Source organism: Saccopteryx bilineata, chromosome 1, assembly GCF_036850765.1.
Source record: "Saccopteryx bilineata isolate mSacBil1 chromosome 1, mSacBil1_pri_phased_curated, whole genome shotgun sequence".
Classification (NCBI taxonomy): Eukaryota; Metazoa; Chordata; class Mammalia; order Chiroptera; family Emballonuridae; genus Saccopteryx; species Saccopteryx bilineata.
The window spans coordinates 103,419,809-103,446,819 of record NC_089490.1 but is presented as its reverse complement, the minus strand read 5'-3'; the positions used below and the strand labels follow the sequence as shown (position 1 = coordinate 103,446,819).

Below are 27,011 nucleotides of genomic sequence, written 5' to 3'. Positions count from 1 at the left end.
TTGATTGCTTCCAAAGTATGTGCCTGACTGGGGGTCGAACCTATGACCTTGGTGTTTCAGGATGACGCTTTACTGACTGAGCTAACTAGCCAGGGCAATAGGAAGCATTTTACTTGGATCATGAGCATAGCAGTGATTTTTCCCAGCAGAGAAGGGAGTAGGGAAGACCACTCCAAGAAGAGAAAACAGCCTGAGCAAAGGGCTGGAGGCTTGCAAAGCAATGGTGTTTGCAGAGGCAAAGCAATGGTGTTTGCAGAGAATCAGGAAACTATTCCTGGAGGCCAGAGCCCAGGCAGGGTGTCTGTTGGTGTTCTGATTGGGAAGATAGACGAAGGTCAGAGCAATAAAGCTCTCCTGGGGAGGTGCCAGGCCTTTGTTTTGGATTCCGGGAGCAGCTTTAGGAGGAGGGGGAGGGACCCTCTAAGAAACAGCAGGGGAAGGTGTGGCAGGTAAGGATTAGACAAGGTGAGTTTGGAGGCAGGAAAACCAGTTTAGCCACCGCTGCTGCCCAAGCCCAGCAAGACATTTGAGTTCAGCAAGTGCCTTGTCAGTGATACAGTGATGAGAGTAGCTCTAGAAACATCTGACAGAGTCCCCTCAACATGACCTGGTGACTGAATAGGTGGGGGCATGGGAAGGAGAAATGAAAAAGGAAGTGGATGTTTCTAGAGAAGCTGGGAGTGATGGCATTAACCACACTCAGAGCTTCAGGGGGGAAAGGAAGCTGTTTTAGGAAGGAAACCCAGACCTCAGTTCAGGGTGTGTCTAATTAGAGGTGCTTTGTGGCACGTGGGAGGAAAGAGCCGTTAGGCATTAGACTTCATGACCTGAACAGCTGAACCAGGCTCCTCCAGGAGGCCTTTGCCTTCTAGAGCTCTGCTCTGCCCCAGAGACCCCTCCCTGGGCGCAGCGTCTCAGGACAGGAACTGCCTGTTCACCTTCAAACCTATAGTGATTGTTTTGGGCCTGACACTTAGAGGGATGACTCAAGGAGTCGCTTGAGCTTTATGGTACAATGGTTCATTCATCTGTTGAGAAATCAGATTGTCCATTGGTCTTAATTTTCAGCACATTCTAAATCATTCTGTGTTTTTAGACTTTTATTTTTTTTTAGCAAGTGAGAGAGAGACAGACAGACAGGAAAGGAAAGAGATTAGAAGCATCAGTTCATAGTTGTGTCACCTTCGTTGTTCATTGATTAATTTCTCATATGTGCCCTGATGGGGGGGCTCCAGCTGAGCTAGTGACCCCTTGCTCAAGCCAGTGACCTTAGGCTCAAGCCAGCGACCGTGGGGTCATGTCTATGATCCCACACTCAAGCCGACGACCTTGGGTTTTGAACCTGGGTCCTCAGCATCCCAGGCCAGTGGTCTATCCACTGTGCCACTGACTAGTCAGGCTAGACATTTTCATTTATGGTGTTTTTTATTTTTATTTTTTTATTTTGTTTATTTCTTTAATTTATGTTAGAGAAGGTGGAAAATCTTCCCAAAGTTCTCAAGTGTATTCTCATGTTTGGTTTAATTCCATGATAGTTGTTGCTGAGTGGGTGTGCAGAAGAGCTGGAGGACATAGGTTTGTCCTCTATATTGTCTCTTTTTGGGAGCAGTTTGTTTGCACAGTAAATGTTCAAGTAGCAAAACAAGAGAGGTTAGGGTTAGGTATAGGGATGTTGAAGGCTGACCAAGTCGTTTGTTTCAGCAGGAAGGACAGTGCAGCAGAGTGGGAACAACACGTTGTCCTGCCTGGACTCTGTCCCCTTAGACCTCTGGTCAGGGCACGTTCAAAGTTGTAACAAGTTGTAGTAATACTATATCAGTGCCCCTTCTTTTAGCAACTTCCGTGAACCTGTCTTACGCACCTTTCTTAAAACATGGCGCCCTTTCTTTTGGTTTTATTCCTAAAATAAATACTTAACTACTTAAACAAGAAACTCTGGAACTGAGCTTTAGAAAACCAGAAGGACATATTAAAGATCTAGTAGGTTTGAATTATAGAATTACTAGAAAAAACCTATTTGCTTTCCAATTGTGTCAGCTGGCATAGTTTTTCCCTAACCATGTACTACCACCATATATAGGTATTTATCAATCACATCATTCTCAATAATGCTACAGTAACAAACATCCTGAAGTGTCAGGGGCTTAAAAATAGCAAAGCTTTATTTCTTTCTTTTTTTTTTTTCTGAAGTTGGAAACGGGGAGGCAGTCAGACAGACTCCCGCATGCACCCGACTGGGATCCACTCGGCATGCCCACCAGGGGGTGATGCTCTGCCCATCTGGGGCGTCGCTGTGTTGCAACCAGGGCCATTCTAGCGCCTGAGGCAGAGGCTATAGAGCCATCCTCAGTGCCCGGGCCAACTTTGCTCCAGTGGAGCCTTGGCTGCGGGAGGGGAAGAGAGAGACACAGAGAGGAAGGAGAGTGGGAAGGGTGGAGAAGCAGATGGGCGCTTCTCCTGTGTGCCCTGGCTGGGAATCGAACCCAGGACTCCTGCACGCCAGGCCGACGCTCTACCACTGAGCCAACCAACCAGGGCTTGGAAAGCTTTATTTCTTAATCATGCTAACATGTCCCTTGTAGGTCTGCAGGGAGTTGATGTCTAGCTGTTCTCTCTTTGAGAAACTTATGCTTTAAAGAATTTAGATACACTTATAATTTCAAGTAAGAAATTATGTATGGAGGCAGTTGCCCGCAGTTGCCCACAGTTGCCCACAGTTGCCCAAGCTAAGTAAGACCTCCAGCCTTTGTCAATCATTACAGCCACATTTCCTTACCACCTTCTGTCTCTTTTCCAGAAAAGTAAGATGCCAGGATTAGGGAGCCACCTAGTGGCTAGCACAGGGTACTTTCTTCCCACCCTTTTCAATACTACTTAAAAGTTGGTTGATTAAGGTGACAGAAAATCTTTTTCATGCATAAGTATTCCCTTATGCTTTCTACTTTTCATCTCTCTTCCAATTATTGTATAGTGATCTTAGGAAAATGTCTGTAATTTCAAAATTGTTTTCCCAATAAACTTTAAATTAAATTAGAATATGAAAGTAGTGTATTTATTTATTCTAGAATGGTGATTTTTACACTCTAGGGAACCCTCAGAGGTGCTGTGGAAGCCACAGTGGGAGGTAGAGAAGGAGCGGGGAGGCCCAAGTGGGACTGAGACTGTAGGTACCCCGATAGAAGACTGCGCCCTGCGTGGCCTGATCCCATCTGCCCCGTGCACTGAAGTGGGATGGGGACAGCGGTGAGAGCTGACCTTCAGTGAGTGCTTGTCCATGCCATGCACTGACAAAGGGAAAAAGGGTAATTAGTTAGGAAGACAATACACATGCAAGCACATACACACACACAATTTCTGGTAAGAGTTAATGGCCTACATAATAAGGGGGAAAGATATAAGTAAAAATTCTAATTCTAACCTGTAATTTTGGGCCTACATAAACTCAGGAACCTTTGAAAGATGAGCTAAGTAGCCTGACCTGTGGTGGCGCAGTGGATAAAGCGTCGACCTGGAAATGCTGAGGTCGCCGGTTCGAAGCCCTGGGCTTGCCTGGTCAAGGCACATGTGGGAGTTGATGCTTCCTGCTCCTCCCCTCGTCTCTCTCTCTGTCTCTCTTTCTCTCTCCTCTCTAAAGTGAATAAATAAATAAAAAAAATAAAAATAAAAAAATAAAAAAAAAAGAAAGATGAGCTAAGTATAGTTATGTTACAAATACAACAGCCTAGTCTGATTCCATAATGTTTGCTTCTGTATGTTACAAATGCAAGAGTTTAGTCTGAGCCCATAATAATGTTTGCTTCTGTTTATAAATTTAAAAAAGAAGACCCTGGGTCTGACCGGTGGTGGTACAGTGGATATAACATCAACCTGGGACACTGAGGTCCCAGGTTCGAAACCCTGAGGTCACCAGCGTGGGTGCGGGCTCATCCAGCTTCAGTGTGGGGTCACTGGCTTGAATGTGGGATTATCAACATGACCCCATGGTCACTGACTTGAGCCCAAAGGCCACTGGTTTGAAGTCCAAGGCTGCTGGCTTGAGCCAAGGTCTCTGGCTTGAGCAAGGGGTCATGGCTCAGCTGGAGCCCCCTGGTCAAGGCATGTATCAGAAGCAATCAGTGAACAGCTAAAGTGCTGCAACTATAAGCTGATGCTTCTTATCTCTCCTCCCCACTCCCAATAAAGTAAAAAGAAAAAAGAAAAAAAGGCCGTGGGCTCTGTTAGAAGAGCCAGTTCAGTGGAAGGATTTCCCTATCCTCGATTAGTGGTTTTCAATCCTCTCCCTGCCTTTTTAAGTTCTGAAAGGCCTTTTTCATGGGAAAGTGTATAATATAGGGTTAGAAGATAAACAGATCAAGGGTGGTGTAGACTTGGATAGAGGTGGGGAAAGCCTGTTTATTTAACGTGTTGATGGATATGATGTTCCCTTTTAGATTTACTATTACTTCTAACATTTTGACCCCAAATGTGCTTTTGGAAGTTCATCATTCAGCTCTGCCAAAGATACTCCTCTTAGGTGTTGGGGACAAAAGCTGTTTGGTTTCCCTGCTAGCAATGTTCTCCCCACCAATTCAAGTGAGGTTACATTGCAGATCAGTAATATTCCAGAACTAGTGAGCAGACGTGTTTTGTTGGAATGTATGACAATCAAAAAAATTTGACCCAGCATTGAAAACTGGGAGATTTCCATTGAATGTCAATTGTAATTTATTTTTTTTTTCTTTTTTACAGAGACAGAGAGAGGGGGTGGGGGGGGATAGACAGGGACAGACAGACAGGAACAGAGAGATGAGAAGCATCAATCATTAGTTTTTCATTGCGCATTGCGATACTTTAGTTGTTCATTGATTGCTTTTTTATATGTGCCTTGACCACGGGCCTTCAGCAAACCGAGTAACCCCTTGCTTGCCAGCGACCTTGGGTCCAAGCTGGTGAGCTTTGTTCAAACCAGATGAGCCTGTGCTCAAGCTTGTGACCTCGGGGTCTTGAACCTGGGTCCTTGGCATCCTAGTCTGACGCTCTATCCACTGCGCCACTGCCTGGTCAGGTGTAAAAATTTTTTAATGAAGTATTTTTAAGTTTTGGGGTTTTTGTATTTTTCTGAAGCCGGAAAAGGGGAGAGACAGACAGACTCCTGCATGCGCCCGACCGGGATCCACCCGGCACGCCCACCAGGGGCAACGCTCTGCCCACCAGGGGGCGATGCTCTGCCCCTCCAGGGTGTCGCCCTGCTGCGACCAGAGCCACTCCAGCGCCTGGGGCAGAGGCCAAGGAGCCATCCCCAGCGCCTGGGCCATCCCTGCTCCAGTGGAGCCCCGGCTGCGGGAGGGGAAGAGAGAGACAGAGAGGAAGGAGGGGGGGGAAGTGGAGAAGCAGATGGGCGCCTCTCCTATGTGCCCTGCCCAGGAATCCAACCCGGGTCCCCCGCACGCCAGGCCCACGCTCTACCGCTGAGCCAACCGGCCAGGGCCTAATGAAGTATTTTTAAAGAAATGTTTTTGTTTATATTTTTTATGAGAGAGAAACAGGAAAGAAGAGAGAGAGTGAGAAGCATGAACTCATGGATGCTTTCACATTTTTTTTTTTTTTTTTTTTTTTTTTTTAGTGAGAGAGAGAAGGAGGCAGAGAGGACAGATAGGGACAGACAGACAGGAAGGGGGAGAGATGAGAACCATTGATTCTTCATTGCAGCACCTTAGTTCATTGATTACTTTCTCATATGTGCCTTGACCCAGGGGCTACAGCAGAGTGTGTGACCCCTTCCTCAAGCCAGTGACCTTGGGCTTCAAACCAGCGTTGGGCTCAAGACAGCGACCATAGCATCATATCTATGATCCCACACTCAAGCTGGCAACCCCACCTTCAAGCTGGTGAGCCCATGGTCAAGCTGGATGAGCCCACAATCAAGCCAGCAACCTTGGGGTTTCGAACCTGGGTCCACTGCATCCCAGGCTGACACTCTATCTACTGTACCACTTCCTGGTCAGGCTGCTTTCACTTTTAATTGTGCATTGATTGCTTCTCATATGTACCTTGACTGGGGCCAAGCCAGTGTTCCCCTGCTCAAGCAGGTGATCTTGGGCTTTTCATGCCAGTGACCCCACGCTCAGAGCCAGTGACCTTGGGACTTTGAACTATTGACCTCGGTGTTCTGGAACAACACTTTGTCCACTAGGCCACCACTTGTCAGGTTAAAATTTTTTTAATTTAAAAAAAGGAAATTGGGAGATTTCCTGTATCCTTAGAGATTCTGGCCATTCAGGGGCTCTGGCATACTGGTTGGCACTGAGTAGTGATGCAGCTTGCAGATGAGGCCTGAGGTATTCCACTCACCATAGCCCTGCCACTCTTGTTTGTAATTTCTGGTCTGTTCTATTCATTTAGAATAAGTGGCATGTTTAGGTTTTCTTTTTGGGGGGTGATAATGATTTGCTATTTCACTTTTAATCTTTACATATGTATAATACTTATTTAGATGTATACTGTATATAAAATATAGTCTATATTATGTACCTACTTAAAGTTTAAAGAGCAAACTGGGAATTTCAAGGTGTCTCTTCTTTAAGGGCTCAGTTTCTCACTGGTAACCTGTTATTTTATAGTTGCAGCTGTACTCGGAGGCCAGTGTAGCACTTCTGAAATTGAACAACCCCAAAGATTTCCAAGAACTGAACAAGCAGACTAAGAAGAACATGACCATTGATGGGAAAGAACTGACCATAAGCCCTGCATACTTATTATGGGATCTGAGTGCTATCAGCCAGGTAAGGGATGCAGAGTTGTGTTTAAACCCTGAATTGCTTTGGGTTGTTTAAGATTTATAAGTCACTATATTAGGAGAAAGAAGGGGACTTGATTAGTACTTTTATTTATTTATTTATTTATTTATTTATTTATTTATTTTACAGGGACAGAGAGTCAGAGAGAGGGATAGGTAGGGACAGACGGACAGGAATGGAGAGAGATGAGAAGCATCAATCATCAGTTTTTTGTTGCGACACCTTAGTTGTTCATTGATTGCTTTTTCATATGTGCCTTGACCGGGGGCCTTCAGCAGACTGAGTAATTCCTTGCTGGAGCCAGCCTTGGGTCCAAGCTGGTGAGCTTTTTGCTCAAGCCACATGAGCCCATGCTCAAGCTGGCAGCCTCGGGGTCTCAAACCTTGGTCTTTCCGCATCCCAATCTGATGCTCTAGCCACTGCGCCACCGCCTGGTCAAGCAGTACTTTTATTTTTAGTGAGAGAGAGAGAGAGACAGACAGAGAGACAGAGAGAGAGACAGAGAGGGAGAGAGACAGTAAGGGAGAGAGATGAGAAGCATCAACTCATAGTTGTGGCACCTTAGTTGTTCATTGATTGCTTTCTCATATGTGCCTTGACTGGGGGGCTCCAGACAAGCCAGCGACCCTGTGCTCAAGCCAAATGAGCCTGCTGTCAAGTCAGCGACCTTGGTGTCTTGAACGTGAGTCCTCAGTGTCCCAGGCCAGCACTTTATCCACTGTGCCACCACCTGGTCAGGCAAATGCTTTTAATTTTTCAGTCACTGCCAATGGTTAATATGAACTTAAGTGACTTGGAATCAGATCCAAGAACCTTTCCTAAAAAGTGTGTTAAAGAAATGCTGTGTATTTGTGTTGTTGTAACTATGCTGAGTCTTTTGCAGTTTTCGTAATGCTTCAAAGTAAGGCTGGGTCTTTAAAAGTCTGCCGGAGCTCCCTGAGCGCAGAGAGGGCAGGGGAGACTGGAGGAGGAGGTGCCACTCGGGTATTTTACCTCTTCATGCACCAGATGTTCTTCTCAGTCTAAACAGGATGAAGATGTTTCTGCCAGTCGCTTTGAAGATAATGAAGAACTGAGATACTCTCTGCGGTCTATTGAGAGGCATGCGCCATGGGTTCGGAATATTTTCATTGTCACCAATGGGCAGATTCCATCCTGGCTGAATCTTGATAATCCTCGAGTGACAATAGTAACACACCAGGTACGTGACTTGCCATCTATCACAAGGCTGTGGTTTTCTTTTCTGTTCTTAAACTTTTCCCTAATTTCATTCTCTTCACCCTCCTCACCTCCATTTCCACTTTCCTTTAATACTTCCATTTGCCTCCCTTGCTTCCAAAATCAAAATGAAACAAAATTCTCATCCACCTGTTTTCTCTATTTTTTTTCTGTTAAAAGGATGTTTTTCGAAATTTGAGCCACTTGCCTACCTTTAGTTCACCAGCTATTGAAAGTCACATTCATCGCATCGAAGGGCTGTCCCAGAAGTTTATTTACCTGAATGACGACGTCATGTTTGGGAAGGATGTCTGGCCAGATGATTTTTATAGTCACTCCAAAGGTCAGAAGGTGGGTACCCCAGAAGAAGGGATGCCTAGCTTGGAAGACACTTTGAAGTTATCAGCAGAAGTCAGGAATCAGTAGATATACTTCTGTATTCAGATTTGGTCAAGTAAGCATTTTGAGTGCTAAGCTCAGGGTAGTTAACAATTTAGGAGAAAGAAAACTACTTCCTAGTCATTTTTCACTTGTCTACATTCTCAGACACCTAGAACCTGCTCTTTTTCCCTGACCTTCTATATTTTCTACTACAACAATAGCAGAAAAAAGCAGAATCACTATAAAACATGGAATCATGGTTATGTTGTCACCAAGGTGACCAATATAGAAAGAGTTCATATTTTTCTGCTTAAAATGTGGATATTTTATAGAAGCTGGTCTTACTCTGTCTTTGAGAGGCAGGACTGAGAAGTGGTTATGAGGACAGACCCGGGAGCCAACTCTTTAGGACGGTCCTGGGCAATGACCTGACCTCTGTGTTCCCTGTCTGCCTACTGGGAAAAAAGAACACTCCGGTAGCATTGTTAGAAGGATTTATTGCAAAGCTGGAGACTTATCACCATGAACTTGTGATAGAACTCTGCAACAATAAGTGCTGAATGCACAAAGCTACTTTTTCTGTTGCTGTTTAAGCCACTCCAGCGTGCTCATTGTCCTGTGCCCCTGTTCACAGGCCTCCCCTTGGTTAGCTTGTGGGCCTGCAGAGTTGAGCTGTGGCTCGACAGCAGAGGCACGAAGGCAGTGACACTGGACAGTGATTTCCATGCCGGGCAGTGGGAGCACAAGAGGTTGAAATTGGACAGGAATAGGGAAGAATTCCCATCTGAATTGAGATGAACTTTGAAGAAGTTAATTAAGATTCCAAATAGATAGACTGTGCAGAGGCCTGCAGACTTTAAAAGGGAAGCATCTTTTTTTGATGATTTTAATTTAGAAAGTCACCATGTGCCATATCACTCACTGTGAAAGTGGTGGGCTTACAACTCAGATTGCTGGCTGGTTAATTTGTCACAGAACCCTATGCTTGCAGAGAAGGGTGTTTCGAGTTCATCTGCTGGTTTTCTCAGCCATGATGCAAGATCGTGCACTAATACAGTCAGGAGTTAGTGACCGTTGTCACAGCAAGGCAGTGACTTGTGTGGTATACATCCACCTACTTTGGCGTGCATTTGTACTCCCATTTAAGTCTGACATGTTGCTATTTTATTTCAAAATATACAAGGTGGGGCAAAAGTGGGTTTACATTTCATATGGAAAATAGTGCAACAGTTAAGTAAATAATACAAGAATAAACTGTTTCACATGCTGCTCACAACTGAAAACCTACTTTTGCCATGCTCTGTATTTTAAGACGATGGTGTGAGAAACTAATCTATGAGCTGAGTCCTTGTCTGCGCTCCTTTGAACAGAATGAATGTGCTCAGTAAGAATCGTCAGAAGGGCAGAACTTGGGGAATGACAACAGGTGCAGGCAAACCTAAAGCAAAATATGCCACTTGAGTACAGTCACCAGCCCATGGAAAATATTAACATTTTCTAGAGGCTTAATTTCATTTTAAAGGAATTCTGATTTGAGAGGGAAAGTGTCAGAAACCGCTTCATAGTCTCTGTTTTTTCCCAGGTTTATTTGACGTGGCCAGTGCCAAACTGTGCTGAGGGCTGTCCGGGCTCCTGGATTAAAGATGGGTATTGTGACAAGGCTTGTAATAATTCAGCCTGTGACTGGGACGGCGGTGATTGCTCCGGTGAGGATGTGTTCATGTAGAATTTGCTTCTGTTTATGGCAGTTTTTCGTTCCTAGTCATTATTGAACATGTACAATAAATTAAACATTTTCATGTGTTGAGATAATCAGTAATCCGTAGACTCTCTTGAGGTGATGACTAGTGTCCTCCTGTGACCTGGTTTATTCATATTATTCATGGTTGAGATCATTTTCCCACATTGTTCCTGTACTTGAAAATGCTTTTTTCTCATAGAAAATATGAAAATTGGGAATACCCTTAATATGTAAGCTCAAGAGCAAGAACAACTCTAACTGATTCTTATAGGGGCTCATGCTGGTGGGCTCCAGCAGCAAATGTCTAGGTCAGTGAGTGACAAAGAGATGCCAAAGAAATAAATGTCTTTTCTCCTCAGCATCTTGCCTCCCTTTCCTACATGCTTATATTTTGACTTGTTGATAACAAGTTTTTTATTTTTATTTATAAAATAAAAATGTAGTTTCAGTTTATAAAGCATTTAAATATATGAGGTCCTTATTTCTTGGTTGCACAGCTAGTATGAGCCCAGCCTACTGTTCGGTTATGTCCCCTTCTCAATTTCCCTCCCTCCCTCCCTCCCTCCCTCCCTCCCTCCCTCCCTCCCTCCCTCCCTTGAGAAGTATCAACTCAGAGTTGCTTCACTTGAGTTGCTCGTTGATTGCTTCACATATGTGCCTTGACCAGGCAAGCCCAGGGTTTATAACCAGTGACCTCAGCATTCCAGATTGACACTTTATCCACTGTGTTACCACAGGCCAGGCCATAGTTTATTTTCTTCTTAAGCTTCATGAACTCTTCTGCTAAGGAACGGGGTGATCCCTTTCTGACTGAGACTTCATGCATCAATCTTGAAAATACTGTGAAAAAATAAGGTGTCTCTTTTTCAAGATTATAAATAAGCACAGCAAGCTTCTGTTTTCCTCTTCCCTCTACAGGGAACAGTGGAGGGAGTCGCTATGGTGCAGTCGGCGGGGGGACCGGGAACATTGGAGCTGGACAGCCCTGGCACTTTGGAGGAGGAATAAACAGTGTCTCGTACTGTAATCAAGGATGCGCCAACTCCTGGCTCGCTGATAAGTTCTGTGACCAAGCCTGCAATGTATTGTCCTGTGGTTTTGATGCTGGCGACTGTGGGCAAGGTATATTTATTGTCATAAAAATATGTTAAGAATAAGAGGATAAAAGTCTTTGGCCAGTAGAAAGAGTTTGGCGCCTTGTTGTTAAATTAATTATTCTCTTGTGTATCCCTTTCCCAGCCTTGCATCCAAACTAGTTGTAAGTTTAAAGTAAGAGAAGGACACAACTCTTTAGAAAATAGTAAATACTTACGCTATATCTTTTCCTTTGTTACTCGAGTCTGTTTTTTATTTTTATTTTTTATTTATTCATTTATTTTACTAAGCTGACTTACTTTAGTTGAAAACATGGGGATGGCTTAATTTGGAAATAATAAAAGACCAATTTATAAAAATACGGACAGTTTGAATACAGGATCTTGTTGATAGCTTATTAACAGAGGTTGTTTCTGCAGAAAGTTGTATTTTTCAAGTGGACAAAAAGATGGAAGTCAATTATTAGAATTTGCTTGAGAATTTGCCATATCTTGGTAGTGAGTCAGACTCAGCAAGCATTCCATGTTGATGATCGTGATGGCTTCTCGTAGTGAACTGAGCCCTATGCTGGTGGCTCGTGTTAGGATTTCTAATTATTTTCAAGTAAAGTCACTTCATGTAAAGTGACTATCAGAAAGTGAAAACTCAAACCCTAAGAATGAAAGGAAGTGGGAGGGAGGGGAATTGCTGGTTTTTTAAAAGTCATGTTTGTGTTTTTTTCTCTAGATCATTTTCATGAATTGTATAAAGTAACTCTCCTCCCAAACCAGACTCACTATGTTATTCCAAAAGGTGAATGCCTACCTTATTTCAGCTTTGCAGAAATAGCCAAAAGGGGAATTGAAGGCGCCTATAGTGACAACCCAATAATTCGACACGCTTCTATAGCCAACAAGTGGAAAACCATCCACCTCATAATGCACAGTGGCATGAATGCGACTACAATACATTTTAATCTCACACTTCAGAACAGAAATGACGAAGAGTTCAAAATCCAGATAACAGTCGAGGTTGACACAAGAGAGGAACCAAAACTGAATTCTACAACCCAGAGGTCTTACCAGACTTTGGTTAGTCCCATAACACTTCTCCCAGAGGTGGAAATTCCATTTGAGGATATTCCTGAAGAAAAACGCTTCCCAAAGTTCAAGCGACATGATGTTAACACCACAGGGAGATCCCAAGAGGAGGTGGAAATTCCCCTGGTAAATGTTTCACTCCTTCCAAAAGAGACCCAGTTGCGTCTCAAAAACTTGGATTTGCAACTAGAACGTGGAGATATCACTGTGAAAGGATACAACATCTCCAAGTCAGCCTTGCTGAAATCCTTCTTGATGACCTTACAGGACGCTGAAGTAAAAATGAACCCCACTGTCGTAACAGATGAAAGGAACGAGAGTTTGGAGGCCCCACTGGCAAAACAGGTTCACCAAAGCACCTTGCCAAGCAGCTTAGGGGCATCTGAAAGACTACAGACATCAGTTTTTCCAACAGAGACGAGGAAAGGGAATGGTCACTACCAACGTCAGACTCTACCCCCGGGCGTGGCAACTGCAGCAAACTTTAGATCTGAAACTCAGACCCAAAAATTAGGAGGCAAAAGTGTGTCAAAAGAAAAGCTGTCATCTCTCATTGTTCCACTGGAAAAACATGTGCCAAGAGAAAGGAAAATCACAGGGAAAGAACTTGAGAAAAACATAACGGAGGACAGTGCTAAAAATCAGATAGGTGATAACGAAGTATTACCGGGAAGAAAGCTGCAGCATTACACAGACAGTTACCTGGGCTTTTTACCGTGGGAGAAAAAAAAGTATTTCCAAGATCTTCTTGATGTAAGTTACACTAGCTATATCCCATCCCATGCTCAGGAAAAATGAATAACTCTGTAAGTGATGATAATACAAAATAGTAGCTATCATTTATTCAGCATTCCTCTGTACCAGCCACTAAAATAAAAGCTTTTCTTAAGCAGTTTCATTTAATATCTCAATGACCTTAGCGGTAGAAAGAGCTTATAACAGTTTCTACTATCATTGTCCCCATGTTACAGTGCAGGGAACAGTCTCATTGTGAATGAACAAGGTATTCAGCCAGGGGCACCCACCAAGTAAGCAGTACAATAGCGATGGTATCGTAATCTTTATTTGCCATGTTGTGATTTTAAGAAATGCTTTTGTATACATTGTACGAGTCAGATCTGATATTTTCCCAGCTTTACTGATGAACAAAACCGAGGTGCAGAGAAGTTGATTATCTGGTTTCCCCAGCATGACAGCAGCAGGTCAGCATGAGCAGAGCCTCGAAGCTGGGGCGCCCTCCCTCCCGTACCACAGCCCTCACGGTGCTGGGGTGGCATTTGTATGTCTCTCAAGGCCATCACTCCCCAGACAGCTGGGAAACGCAGGGTAATTAGATGTGCGCCATCCATGATTGGATGTCACGGTGGAAGAAGAGAGGATGAAGAGGGGGACTGCCCTGCTCCTTTCATTGTCTTCAGGAAGTATCTTGTACCTGTGCAGGAGGCACTGACTAATCGTTGAGTGAAGGGCTGCAAAGTTCTTGTCTAGATTTGTTTTCTCACCGCACTCCTCCTTTTTCAGTTACAAAAGGTTGGTGATAAAAATTGTAAGCAGTGCAAAATATGATACAGTAAAAAAAGGGAAAGTTCCCTTCCTTCCAAATTTCTTGTAGTTTGGTGGGTGTCCTTCTAGTATTTTTCTGTAGGTTATGCAAACGTACAAACTATATACTCATTTGTTTTGTAACAGTGGAACTACACTGTACTTATACTGCTCTTCATTTGCCTTTTGATTTCGTGGTGTGCGGGCAAACTGCCCATGTCACTGCCATTGTTCTTTTTAACAGTTGCAAGTTATTTCCAATGTTTTGCAAGTATAAATAATGCTGCAGTACATATTCTTGTAAGCATTTCTTACTCCTGAGGAAGTTATTTCTCTAGGTAGAATTGCTAACTTACAGGATCTGTGCATAAAAATTTAAATATCTCCTTCTAAAATGTTGGGCCACTTCTTACTTTCACACATAGTATGACTGCTTGTTTCTCCATAGGCTAAACGACACCAGTTATTATTAATCTCTTTACATTTTTATCAGCTTGAGAAGCATTTTATGTTCTGTGAAGTACATTCATATTCTTTGCCTGTTCATTCAGTTTTGCCTCTTATTGGTTCTGATAGTGTCCCTTACCTTTTTGTGTGTGTGTGACAGAGACAGAGAGAGTCAAAGAGAGGGACAGAGATAGGCAGCAGGAAGGCAGAGAGATGAGAAGCATCAATTCCTCATTGTGGCATCTTAGTTGCTCATTGATTACTTTCTCATATGTGCCTTGGCCGGGGGCTACATCAGACTGAGTGACCCCTTGCTCGAGCCAGCAATCTTGGGCTCAAGCTGGTGATCCTTGCTCAAACCAGATGAGCCCGTGCTCAAGCTGGCGACCTCGGGGTCTTGAACCTGGGTCTTCCGCATCCCAGTCCGATGCTCTATCCACTGCGCCACCACCTGGTCAGGTGGTGTCCCTTACCTTTTATAATATGTATTAACACAATTATAAGGTGAAACCAGTTTTGTATTCTTGTCTTTGTATTCAAAACTCAAGTAATTGCTGCTTTGAAATCACCAGTAGAAATAGCTCCATATCAAAAGTACTATCAAATTTATTGTAAATAAGTTTTCTAGAAGTTGCATTGAATTGGCTACAAAATCTCCTGCTCAACTAGTCCTTGAAAAATACCTTATAAATAGACCTTCCCTATTCAACCATTGTTTTCAAGCCAATGTTGGTGATACTTCCACTGAAACCTAGTCTTGCTCTTAGGGTCCTCATTTCATTTGCCCCTCATGGACGGTTAATGACTAGTTATTACATATAAAATGGTAGCTTTATCTCTTGTTAACCAGGTATGCTTGTGCACGAAACATAATGCTGTGTTACGTGGAATTCTCTTTTCAGGAAGAAGAGTCACTGAAGACACAATTGGCCTACTTTACTGACAGCAAACATACTGGGAGGCAACTAAAAGATACGTTTGCAGACTCTCTTCGATACGTAAATAAAATTCTAAACAGCAAGTTTGGATTCACATCTAGGAAAGTCCCTGCACACATGCCTCACATGATTGACCGAACCGTTATGCAAGAATTGCAAGATATGTAAGTCTGGCTTGTGTTTGGGTCACTCGCCTGTGCTTGGAGCCAAGCTGCTTGAAATTTATATCTTCTGCTGTGCTCAATTCATGGCTCTAATATTTGATGATTAATATGTTGAATGTATTGTCTAGTTAAGTGGGAAGGAAAAATATGCTAACTCTACAAACATTAGGTGCTGTAGATATTTTAAATATCCCGAGCTCATTATATGTTATATTTGTACAGGTTCCCTGAAGAATTTGACAAGACATCATTTCACAAAGTGCGCCACTCTGAGGATATGCAGTTTGCGTTTTCTTATTTTTATTATCTCATGAGTGCAGTTCAGCCACTGAATATATCTCAAGTTTTTGATGAAGTCGATACCGACCAATCTGGTGTCTTATCTGACAGAGAAATCCGAACACTGGCTACCAGAATTCATGACCTGCCTTTAAGTTTGCAGGTGTTGTATTTTTTTCCCCCTAAGCTTTGCAGCATTTTTAAATGGAATTTTAAATTTTGATATTTTCTCTGTTTTGCCTCTACATTTTTTAATGTAATAAAAGTAATCTTAATAAGAGTGTTCACAATTAGCCTGTTTTTAGTGCCAGAATTAAAATCAAATTGAAGTTCATATTTTCTGAGATTACTCTTTTTTAGGCTAGCAGTAGGGATTGCTATTGTATTGTCTGGAGAAGAGCTAGACCAGACCTGCATATAAGATTCTTGTGACAAGTTCACTCAGGGGCCTCAGGTGTGGCCAACGGGGTCTCTCAGCCAGGCCCTGGGTGCTTCCCAGTCCCTTCATGGCCTATTCTAGTCCCAGGAGTGGGCACCTCCCCTGGAGAGTGCCATGGTGAACCTGACTAACTGCAGGGCATCCCGTCTGGTGATCCCCTGGACTCGCTTGTGTGAAAGGGTGCCTCTCAGTTCAGGATATTCTACTTTGAAACAAAATTGAAATATTTATATTCATAGTGTCTCATTCTGTTCTCTTAAAGAATCATATAGTCAAACTCTCTTTGAAGAAAGCATTTCAAAGAATTTTAGAGACTTTTATGTAGTTTTTACTTTTAAAGCTATAATCATTACTTGTAATGCACATAGAAGGCTTATCCTTTTATTTTGCTTTGTTAGGATTTAACAGGTCTGGAACACATGTTAATAAATTGCTCAAAAATGCTTCCTGCTAATATCACTCAACTGAGCAACATTCCACCAACTCAGGAAGCATACTATGACCCCAATCTGGTAAGTGACATGGTTTCTTTTATATAAAACAGAAAGTGTGTCTTGATCGGGTGTTATACACACCATTTCTAGATGCCATTTCAGAAACTAGAAGCGGGTTCTACATGTATATGTCTTTGGTGGAAAGTACTAGCACAGATAATCCAGAATATTTTATATCTTGCTTTGGAATATCTTTCTCCTCCCTAATGGATTTTAAGCTAATATTTGCATTAGTTGCTTATATTCTATAAGCAGACTCCTCTTATTCATGACAGATGGCCAAAGGTAGTCCCAAAGTATTCTCATTGGCTTGGGAGAACAATCTAAAGGATAAACATTAACAAAGGAAATATTCATCAAGTAGAATACCGTCTTTCATCAAAGCTGAGTTGCTCTGATGCTGGCACTTTCTTGATCTTACCGCTAGGTGCACACAATGATACTGGAGCGCTACTTATTTGAATTGATTGGAGGACTGTTGATTTTTAAGCTGCATCTCAGTTTCAGAGAAGTGTGTGTGTGTGTGGGGGGGGGGATGTGCTTTTAGAATTGATGGAACAGGGGGATAATATAGCCATTAATGTGATACTTACAGTAATATTTACTGCTATATGGAAAAATGTTTATAAAATAAAATTAGGGGGAAATAGGTAGACGCATATACACAGTAAGAACTAAGGAAAACTCCTAAATGTTTACACACACACACACACACACACACACGCACACATACCACTGTAAAAAGTAATGGAAATGACAATAGATTAAATCATAGGTGAGTTTTCTTTTTTTATACTGGTATTTTCCATATTTTCTGTAATGAATAGTTTTCAGTTTCAAAATCAGAATTAGCTGTTATTTTAAAATTTTACCATGTTGCAAGTGTTCAAGCCATATATAAATAATAATTAACCTCTGCTAACACATTTGTAAATGAATATAGAGTAAGAAATCAGTTAAAATCAGGTTCTGGAAAGAAGGAAACCATTTATCAGTCATCGTGCAGTCCAGGGACGGGGTTCCTCACTGCTGTCCTGAGAGAGCCCTGTGAAGGTTTGCTTATGAGGGGACACAGTGTGTTGAGCAGTGGCTGTTGGTGAGCCAGTTCAGCACAAAAGTGATGGAAATACATGGGCAAACTAGAGGTATTCCCAATCACGTGTTGGTTAGTTCAGCATATGACATGGATTAGTAAACAGATATGTGCCCCTTAAAATTTTATTTACAAAAACAGGCAATCAGCCTGCAGGCCATAGTATGCCAATTTGGTTTTTTTTTTTGTTTTGTTTTGTTTTGTATTTTTCTGAAGCTGGAAACAGGGAGAGACAGTCAGACAGACTCCCGCATGCGCCTGACCGGGATCCACCCGGCACGCCCACCAGGGGCGACGCTCTGCCCACCAGGGGGCGATGCTCTGCCCCTCTGGGGCGTCGCTCTGCCGTGACCAGAGCCACTCTAGCGCCTGGGGCAGAGGCCAAGGAGCCATCCCCAGCGCCCGGGCCATCTTTGCTCCAATGGAGCCTTGGCTGCGGGAGGGGAAGAGAGAGACAGAGAGGAAGGGGGGGGGTGGAGAAGCAAATGGGCGCTTCTCCTATGTGCCCTGGCCAGGAATCAAACCTGGGTCCCCCGTACGCCAGGCCGACGCTCTACCGCTGAGCCAACCGGCCAGGGCCACCAATTTGATTTTTAAGAATACTCATCTTGCCTTGCATGAACTTAATAAACTGACCTTAAAATTTCAAATTGAAAAAAAAGAATACTCATCTTGATTACTGAGTCTTTTGATGCCCTCTTAAATTTTACCCCTGAGCTGAGTATTTCACTTGCTTCATCCTGGTTTTGGCCCCGCTGTGATGTCTGCCTCTTCTCACAGCCACCCGTCACTAAGAGTCTGGTAACCAACTGTAAACCGGTGACTGACAAAATCCACAAAGCATACAAGGACAAAAACAAATACCGGTAAGTAGACGTCCAATTTTCTCTTTGTTTAGTTTAAGAATAATTATTATAAGAGTCTGGCATTTTCATAGTTTTATAACAGTTTAATCATTCTTTTGAAATTTATGTGAGATTGTTTTCTTTAGTAAGATTGAAAGACTAACTCATTTTAAGGATGATAAGTCTCTTAAAGTTTTATAAGATGTTTTTCTTATTGAAAACCTGTCGTATCCACATAAGTGTTTATACTCTTTATATATGATAATTAGATTTGAAATCATGGGAGAAGAAGAAATTGCGTTTAAAATGATTCGTACCAATGTTTCTCATGTGGTTGGCCAATTGGATGATATAAGAAAAAACCCCAGGTACTGCTTTTCTTTTTAATTAATAAAGTTTTTGGGTTTTTTTACTTTTTAATGTATTTTATTGAATTTATTGGGGTTACATTGGTTAACAAAATTATATAGGTTTCAAGTGCACAATTCTGTAATCCATCATCTGTGCATTGTACTGTGTGTTCACTGCCCAGTCTAGTCTCCTTTGTCACCATTGATCCCCTTGCCCTTTTCTACCTGCCCCGCCCCCTTGCCTCTGATAATCATGATAATCACCATACTGTTGTCTGTATCTGAGCTGGGTTTTTTGTTTGTTTTATTTTTTCTTATTCCCTTCACCTATTTCATCCAGCTATTAGGTAGCATTGTTTAGTCAATGTTAAGGTTCTTAGATATGGGTTAATGGTCTTGTTATACAGAGGAGATTGATTTTGTTTCAGAAGATATATGCTGAAATAATTAGGCCTATATATTTCTGCACCTTAGACTTCTCTGATTGTATCTCAGTTAAAATGTGCCTATGCCCTGTATTTCCTGTAAATTGGCAGTTGGATCTGAAGTCTTTATTAGATTTAAGTTTGGGGTTTTTTTTTGGTTAGTTGGGGTTTTTTTTGGTTAGTTGGGGTTTTTTTGTTTGTTTTTTTGTTTCTTGTTTTTTAACAAGTGTACTCTAAAAGCAAGGTTATCCTAAGTACTGTTTTAATGGACCCTCAGTTTAGTGACTTTTGCCTTGAAGGCAAAACGTTCAGGAAGTACCACTGTAATTTGCATTTTGCCTGAACTCCAGCATTTTACAACTTGGTTGGAGAAATATTAAAAAATCATCAAACTTATAGAATCTGTAGCTATAAGGCTATCTGAATTATCTACATGATTATTCTTAGCAATATTACTACAAGTTCAAAAAACTTGGTTTTAGGTATCTACTATTTTTTCTTTTGACTGCTAATAAAATGACCCAGTCAATAAACTACAAGAGGAAATCATTAATTTATTCTATAGCTAGCGGACACTTTTCAAGATTATCTTTCCAGGATCTGTTTTACAGGTGTGGAATATCCAAGGAAAAATTTTATAGAATATTACTGTCCTAGAGGATCATATCAGTAAATGGAACATCTTGGGACAGAAGTCCATTTAAAATATATCTGAAATTTTCATTTTCTTGTTTTGTGAGGTCAGGATCCTTTTTTATGATAACCAGTAACCTGGGTCTCTGTTATTTTCAGAAAGTTTGTTTGCCTGAATGACAACATTGATCACAACCATAAAGATGCCCAGACAGTGAAAGCTGTTCTCAGGGACTTCTATGAGTCCATGTTCCCCGTACCATCCCAGTTTGAGCTGCCAAGGGAGTATCGAAACCGTTTCCTTCACATGCATGAGCTGCAGGAATGGTAAGTGCTCATGCGTATGTGTATTTTTTTGTTTCAGAGTGATGAGATTTCTTCAGTGTGTTGTTTGCTCTGTAATTTCTTTGTGAGGTACACTTACAGTTTTTATTGAGCTTAATTACTGAAATATACTTGTTATTGAGTTCACTGGCTGAGCAGACCTGCCAAGCTTTATTCATGGTCATCACTGTCATCAGAGTAGCTACCTTGTCTCTTGAGTACTGCTATATGGCAGACACTGTGCTGGACAATGTGTTTACTCTGCTCTTTACAATGAATGGTACCATTACTGCCATGTCACATGTGAGGACAAGGTAATAGGAGCGGGCTGATTTGCTCAGGTGAAGTGGTTGATGAGTGGCAAATCCAGCCTGATTCCTCACATTCCACTCTGTGTCAAAGCTGCTTTATAATGTTCCTTTCATCCTTTATTTTAGTACCATTTCCAACACTGAAAGATAATTTTGTCTTTTCATTTAGGAAGAGTTTGGGCCCTATACCTGTCCCCCCCATGCCAGCCACTAGGAATACGAAGGCACAGAGGTGTCCGGGTGCTGTGGAGTGTAAAGGAGAGCTTGGGAAGGGTGCATCTGAATTAGACATTTTTCTTTAGAGAATGGGGCTCCCCAATAGAGATGATTTTCTTAGATGTTTGTCTTGATCAGACTTTCTGATTTGAAAAGATAACTAACGGGTAGTATGGGGGTTGGATTGGTGAGGGAGTTGTTGGAGTGAGGTAGTTTAGTCTGGGAACTGGAGGCAAGGAGCAAATAATAAGCATTTCAGTTTTTCTGAAACCAAGGACACAGCCCAGGAATAAAGAGAAAGCAGTAGACAGAATTGGGAGAGATTTTAGAGAGGAAATGAGCAGAACTCTTTGGTGTCTTGTAGTTGGGTGAGACAATTAGCGTGTTTATTGCTAAAATCTGTACGTTTTTATTCTGGTAAGAAGAAGCTATTACTAAGTAATGGGTCTTGTCTTCCAGAAATGACTGGAATGGCTTCTCACCGTTACTCTCCTTTAGCTCAAAGGAGAAAGACTTTGGATGATGTCCAAGTCTTACCTCCCCAAATCCAGTTTGTGCCTAAATTTACTTTCAAGGGCTCAATTTGAATAAGAAACAAGTGGGCTTAAGAGTAGCCTGAGAGAGCTTTGATGTCTGTGTTGTACAAGTGAGACAAGTGAGGCGTAGGGTGTTCTTTGCAGCTCCCTGATCTGGGGCTTCCTCCTCATCCTGCTTCTGCGTGGTCTTTCACTGCAGACCCACCATGCCTACCCTGCTTTCTAGAAACTCCTTTCTCTCTTTCCTTTCAGGACACTGTGCTCTTGAGTTCCCTGTCACCTTTCCCTGGTTTCTTGCTTGGCTTTCTTCTTGTCCTTGTTGGGTATAGCACTCTGTGCATTGTACAGCAGTCTGGACTGGTGTGCCCGTCTCTGCTGGTAGACCGTGAGTCCTCTTCTGGGGCAGAGATGGTGTCTTAGCTGTGTCTCAGTGCCCCATACCTCCCTAGCACATAGTAGGTACTCAATGGATGGGTGACTGAGGGAAGTTTGGTTCACCACCAGCCATTATAGAGTTCTCTGGTTACGGGGCAACTCCTCAGCTATGGCTTCTTAGCTCTTTAAACTACACTCTTGCTGAATGACACTATAGATACTAGAACTAACTGAGCTTGTGATAACAGATGTAGGAAAAAGTGTATGGGAGATAGTGCCGTTATGAATATGTGACTTGAGGAAGAGTCATCTACTACCAAACAGTTGTTCGTGAGAATCTGGAACTCAACACAAAGCCCTGAATTTGGTAGTTATTAGTGTATCTTCCAAGCCATATGTTAAGCATTTATTTAAGCTTCATAATTAATTATTCATTTATTTTTAAGTTACAGATGAGGTAACTGTGCTGCTATACTGCTCTTTGTCCCCAGTATCCTCTCTCCAAGTTCAGTTGATTGTACTCTCAGAATCTCTCTCCTGTTGCTTGTGCCCCTCACTCTTTTCTCACACCTAGACTAATGCAACTGCCTGCCTTTGGTCATCAACTTGTGACATCATCCTTCAAATGGTCACTCTTTTCACTCTGACACATACACACACACACTCTCTCTCTCTCTCTCTCTCTCTCGCTCTCTTTCTCTTGCCATTTCATCTGTTTTTCCCTGGAGTATTACTTTCAAATCCCATTACATGGTTTTACAGAACAGTGAAGGTCATGCCCACAGGCTGTCCCCTGGCTTAGCTCTCCCTGACGCCACCATGCCTGGCTTCATTCAGTTCTGTGGGACTCAGCTTTCCTTCCTACATTCAAGGCTGAAATGAAATGTCCTCATCTCTGAGATTCTTTCCTCATTTCTCTAAGTTTTTCCACAAGACTTTGCTTTTGATAATGTATATTTCTGTTCATCTCGTTTGATGGCTAGTTGTCTGCATGTCAGTGACCTCCCAGGCTTATAAACACTGGAGAGCAGGAAATTCATCTCTGTAGCCACAGGAAGTATTTATTGAGTGACTGAGTGAATAAATGAATATGAATGAATAAATAAAAATGAATGAGCTTTTGTTTAAATGCTAGAAGTAATTTTTTTTTTTAATTTTTATTTATTGATTTCAGCTAGAGAGTAAGGGAGAGAGAGACAGGAACATCAATCTGTTCCTGTATGTGCCCTGACCAGGGATCGAACTGGCAACATCTGCGCTTCAGGACGATGCTCTAACCAAGCAAGCTATCCGGCCAGGGCTAGAAGTAATTGTCTTTAGAAGTCTTCTTCTCTGCCTGAATAACTTTTACTAATTCAAATATAATGAAAAATCAGAACTCATGTTAGATATATATTGTGTTAACATTTTAGAATTGCCTGTAGACTATTTTGGTTTCACGTTGTTGTTTTTGCTAAACTGGTATTTAAATAATTCTACATAATATAGTGAAACCATGCACAGGGTTACATAATTGCTTTCTTCTCTCCCTGGACAGGAGAGCATATCGAGACAAATTGAAGTTTTGGACTCATTGTGTATTAGCAACACTGATTATGTTTACTATATTCTCATTTTTTGCTGAACAGGTAAGTTTTATATATTTTATGTGGGGATCAAACAGTATTTTTTGGTATATTAGTATCTGATTTTTTTTTTAAATGATACAAAGTCACAAGAAAATTTGAATTTCTATCGGTTTATAACTTATATGTCAATATGCCACATATATTTCATAATAATCAAGCATCAAACATAATAGCCTTTTATTCATTTATCTTCAAGATGCATTACCAGTATTCTTTTTTTTTTTTTAAGCGGGAGAGACACAGGAAGAGAGAGAGATGAGAAGTATCAACTCGTAGTTGTAGTTGTGGCACTTTAGTTGTTCATTGTGCCTTGAATTATTTAAATAACATCTATAAAATCATATTGCCCACAAGCCCAGGGTTTCATCCCAGATTGATGCCCTGTCCACTGAGCCACCACAGACCAGGCTCTAAGTCTTATTCTTGATATTTGTTGCCATTGTTCCCAGCAGTTAAAAATCTTAAAAAAAAAAAAATCTTAAAAGGACGACGGTACCTGCTTTTAAAACAGGAGTCCAGTGAGGAACCATGAGCCTGCTGTATGCTGGCCAGCATTAAGGCAGCAGAGGGACGACCATCTGTTGGCCGCGGAGGGGAACAGGAGGCAGTTGAGATGGAGGAGCAGACAGAATTGAAATCATAAAAACACATTTATTTTTCTCATCAAAACTTTATTTTAATGATGGCCAAGTTTCTGTTTCAGGTGTATCATGTTTCTATGAGAAAGAAATGTTTATCCAAATTCCAAGCTAGTAAATTACATAAGAACTTTTTGCCTTGTAACCAATTCATAAATTGGATATTACCTCTGTTTTCAAATGATTATTGCTATGTTTAAGTATGGGGAAAATGGTGATAAGATTTTAATACAGGCTTAAAAAATTTTTTTTAAAGAATTCTGTCTTGCATATGTAGTCATTTCAAACCTGGAGAAGACTGACCAGGTGGTGGTACAGTGCGTAGAGTGTTGGCCTGGGACACTGAGGACCTAGGATTGAAACCCCTAGGTCACCAGCTTGAGTGCCGGCTCATCCAGCTTAAGCGCAGGGTTGCTGACTTGAGCATGGTATCATAGACATGACCCTATGGTCACTGGCTTGAAGCCCAAGTCACTGGCTTGAGTCCAAGGTCACTGGGTTGAGCAAGAGATCCACTGGCTAAGCTGTAGCCTTCCGGTCAGGCACATATGAGAAAGCAATCAATGAACAACTAAGGTACTGCTATGAAGAATTGATGCTTCTCATCTCTCTCCCCTTCCTGTCTTTCTGTCCCTCCCCCCAACCCCTCTCTCTTGCTAAAAAACAAAACAAAACAAAACAAAAAAACTTAGAGACAGTATTTTAATGGCTAAACAGCCAGTTTTCTTCAATAGAAAGACTTGACAGACATCTTTAAAATAAATATGCTTAATGATCACAGTGTAAAAATCTGTAGCTATAGGTCTTTAAAAAGTGGAGATTGGGCCAAAATAATTTCAATCCTTGTTGGTTTAAATATCTTGTGGGCACATACCTAGGTATATTATTAATCTTATCAAGTCAAACAAAAATAGTTGATTTTGTTTCAGAAGGGACTTATTTGCTGTCTGTTTTTAATGTCTAAGACTGTGGAAATGGTTACAGTCAGATGACTCTCAGAAAGTTTAAAGTTTGTTAATATGGAATTAAAATTTATTTCCTGTCTCTCATCATTTAGTTAATTGCACTTAAGCGAAAGATATTTCCCAGAAGAAGAATACAGAAGGAAGCAAGTCCCGATCGAATCAGGGTGTAGAAGATCTTCATTTGAAAATCATCTACCTCAGCATTCACTGAGCATTTGAAAGCTTGACATCACAGAGATGTCTTCATGATGTGATGATGCTTAGCCAGCTTGGCCGGAAGAAGAAAAAAACATCCAATACAATACTTGTTTTATCATGTGAATATAGCCTACTGACCAGGAATTGTTTAACCAACACACTGAAAACTTATATGTTGAGCAGTTATGAACTGGTTTTACTTGTAAAGGTTTTTGCTCATGGACACCTGTCATTCTTTTAGTGAAAAGGCTCTCTGACAAGAGGCAGCTGTAAAGTTCCCACAGCAACCATGATGAAATAACTTGAATACGAAAAGCCTAGGCCAGTTTGGGATTGCTCAGAGACCCTGGTTTTGGCATTCCAAAGCCTTTTGCTATGGTTTTACATTTTTGGTCTGTGTTTTTTTTCCATTTCTCATTTTAAAAATAAGTAGCTACTAAGTTAACTAATTATTGCTTCTGAAAATAATGAATTGGGATATCTAAAAATGTTTTTATAGATGTTATTTAAATAATTCAGTGATATTATCTCCTATTGGCAATATCTTAAATTATGAATTTTATTCATATTTTAGACTGTTAAGTCGTCTTAAGTGACTTTACAACTACTGACAAGCTCAATGACTGACATCTGAAATACTTTGTCCTTGTTTACTTTAGCCCCTAATAACTGTGATTTCATTTGGAGGCCTAATTAAAAGGGCTAGAGTTAAGTAGCAGAGCTACTTTTCAGATGTAATTATGTTTTGGAAATGTACTTATGAAACAGAAGTGCCTCACTTTAGAAATGAGTTCTGCTGATGGTAATGGCACTGTACAGTGTTGTCTTTTTTATACCCATCAGTATATTCCCATTGGTTTCGTATAATACAGGGATCAGCATTTCTGTGAAAAGCCACTTAGTAAATATTTGCAGGCCACATCTGTCTCTTTTGAATTTTCTTCTTTGTTGTTTAGTTAGTTTAAAACATTTTTTTTAACCTTTAAAAGTATCAAAACCATGTTTAGCTTATAGCTGTACAAAAACAGGCCACCAGCTGGATTTGGGCCACAAGCTAGTGTTTGCTGACCATTGGGAAAGAGAATTAGTATTTTATTTATGGGTAAGCCCTGACATTCAGCCATATTTTATTTATATCATTATGAAGTGGATTTCTGGAGACCAAATTCCACGAGTCCTCTTTGAACTGTCACAGGTATTTCAGATCAGGATCTCAACAGTATTCTTTTAAATTGACACATTTTGTAAAAAGAACTTGTGATGTAAATATTGTGTTTGTGCTGTTATGTATTTCAAAAACTGAAGTCTTAAAAAAACAACTGAAGTCTCAACAACTTAAATTTTGTCTGAAGCTTTGATTTTTAAATCTTTGAGGAACGAGTTTATTTTTATCCAGATTCATTAGTCACTTAAATGCTTATACAGTGTGTCACAGCCTGTGTGGAGCACTACTGAAAATAAATGGATAATAGTGTAAGGCCATGGTAGTATTATAACAATAGAGGATATCATTTTGTAGGGGGGAAGTAAGTTCTACTTGGGATTTATAATATGGTAAAAATTTAGGGGGTATCACAATTATTTTAAAAATGAAGGATTCCAGAAATGTAGAGCAATGATCATTTGGGTGTGGTGAAGATTTCTGTGGTTAGATGAATACACATCTAATTAGGAGTTTAATAGATAATCCGATGGGTTATAGAATCCTAGAATATTCATAGACTCATTCACCTAATGATTTTGTAGAACCATGCATCTAATGGTTCTATAGAATCTAATGGTTCTATGGATTCCATGGAATCTAATGATTCTGTAGAATCATTAAGTACAGAGGAACCTCAGAGGTTGATGAGTAGTCACGTGGTTAAAAAATCTTTAAAG

General features: G+C 41.2%; 1 protein-coding gene across 4 annotated transcripts in view; it reads left to right on the top strand.

The window, feature by feature from the left end:
• The window catches only part of GNPTAB (N-acetylglucosamine-1-phosphate transferase subunits alpha and beta), a 74,588-nt gene extending 48,118 nt beyond the window's left edge, over positions 1-26,470 (top strand). For 3 of the 4 annotated variants that reach the window (XM_066262923.1, XM_066262938.1, XM_066262915.1), the window contains 14 exons: positions 6,600-6,761; positions 7,798-7,977; positions 8,175-8,345; positions 9,958-10,081; positions 11,035-11,238; positions 11,938-13,043; positions 15,182-15,381; positions 15,604-15,823; positions 16,498-16,611; positions 18,467-18,552; positions 18,801-18,899; positions 20,099-20,266; positions 23,239-23,329; positions 25,025-26,470. In XM_066262923.1, the coding sequence (XP_066119020.1) occupies positions 6,600-6,761; positions 7,798-7,977; positions 8,175-8,345; positions 9,958-10,081; positions 11,035-11,238; positions 11,938-13,043; positions 15,182-15,381; positions 15,604-15,823; positions 16,498-16,611; positions 18,467-18,552; positions 18,801-18,899; positions 20,099-20,266; positions 23,239-23,329; positions 25,025-25,102 (3,003 nt within the window). In that variant the 3' untranslated portion in view covers positions 25,103-26,470. Of the gene's footprint in view, positions 1-6,599; positions 6,762-7,797; positions 7,978-8,174; positions 8,346-9,957; positions 10,082-11,034; positions 11,239-11,937; positions 13,044-15,181; positions 15,382-15,603; positions 15,824-16,497; positions 16,612-18,466; positions 18,553-18,800; positions 18,900-20,098; positions 20,267-22,875; positions 22,993-23,238; positions 23,330-25,024 lie in introns of those variants that run through there. The other variant, XM_066262932.1, reaches the window with a different exon arrangement.
• The last annotated feature ends 541 nt before the right edge of the window (positions 26,471-27,011 follow it).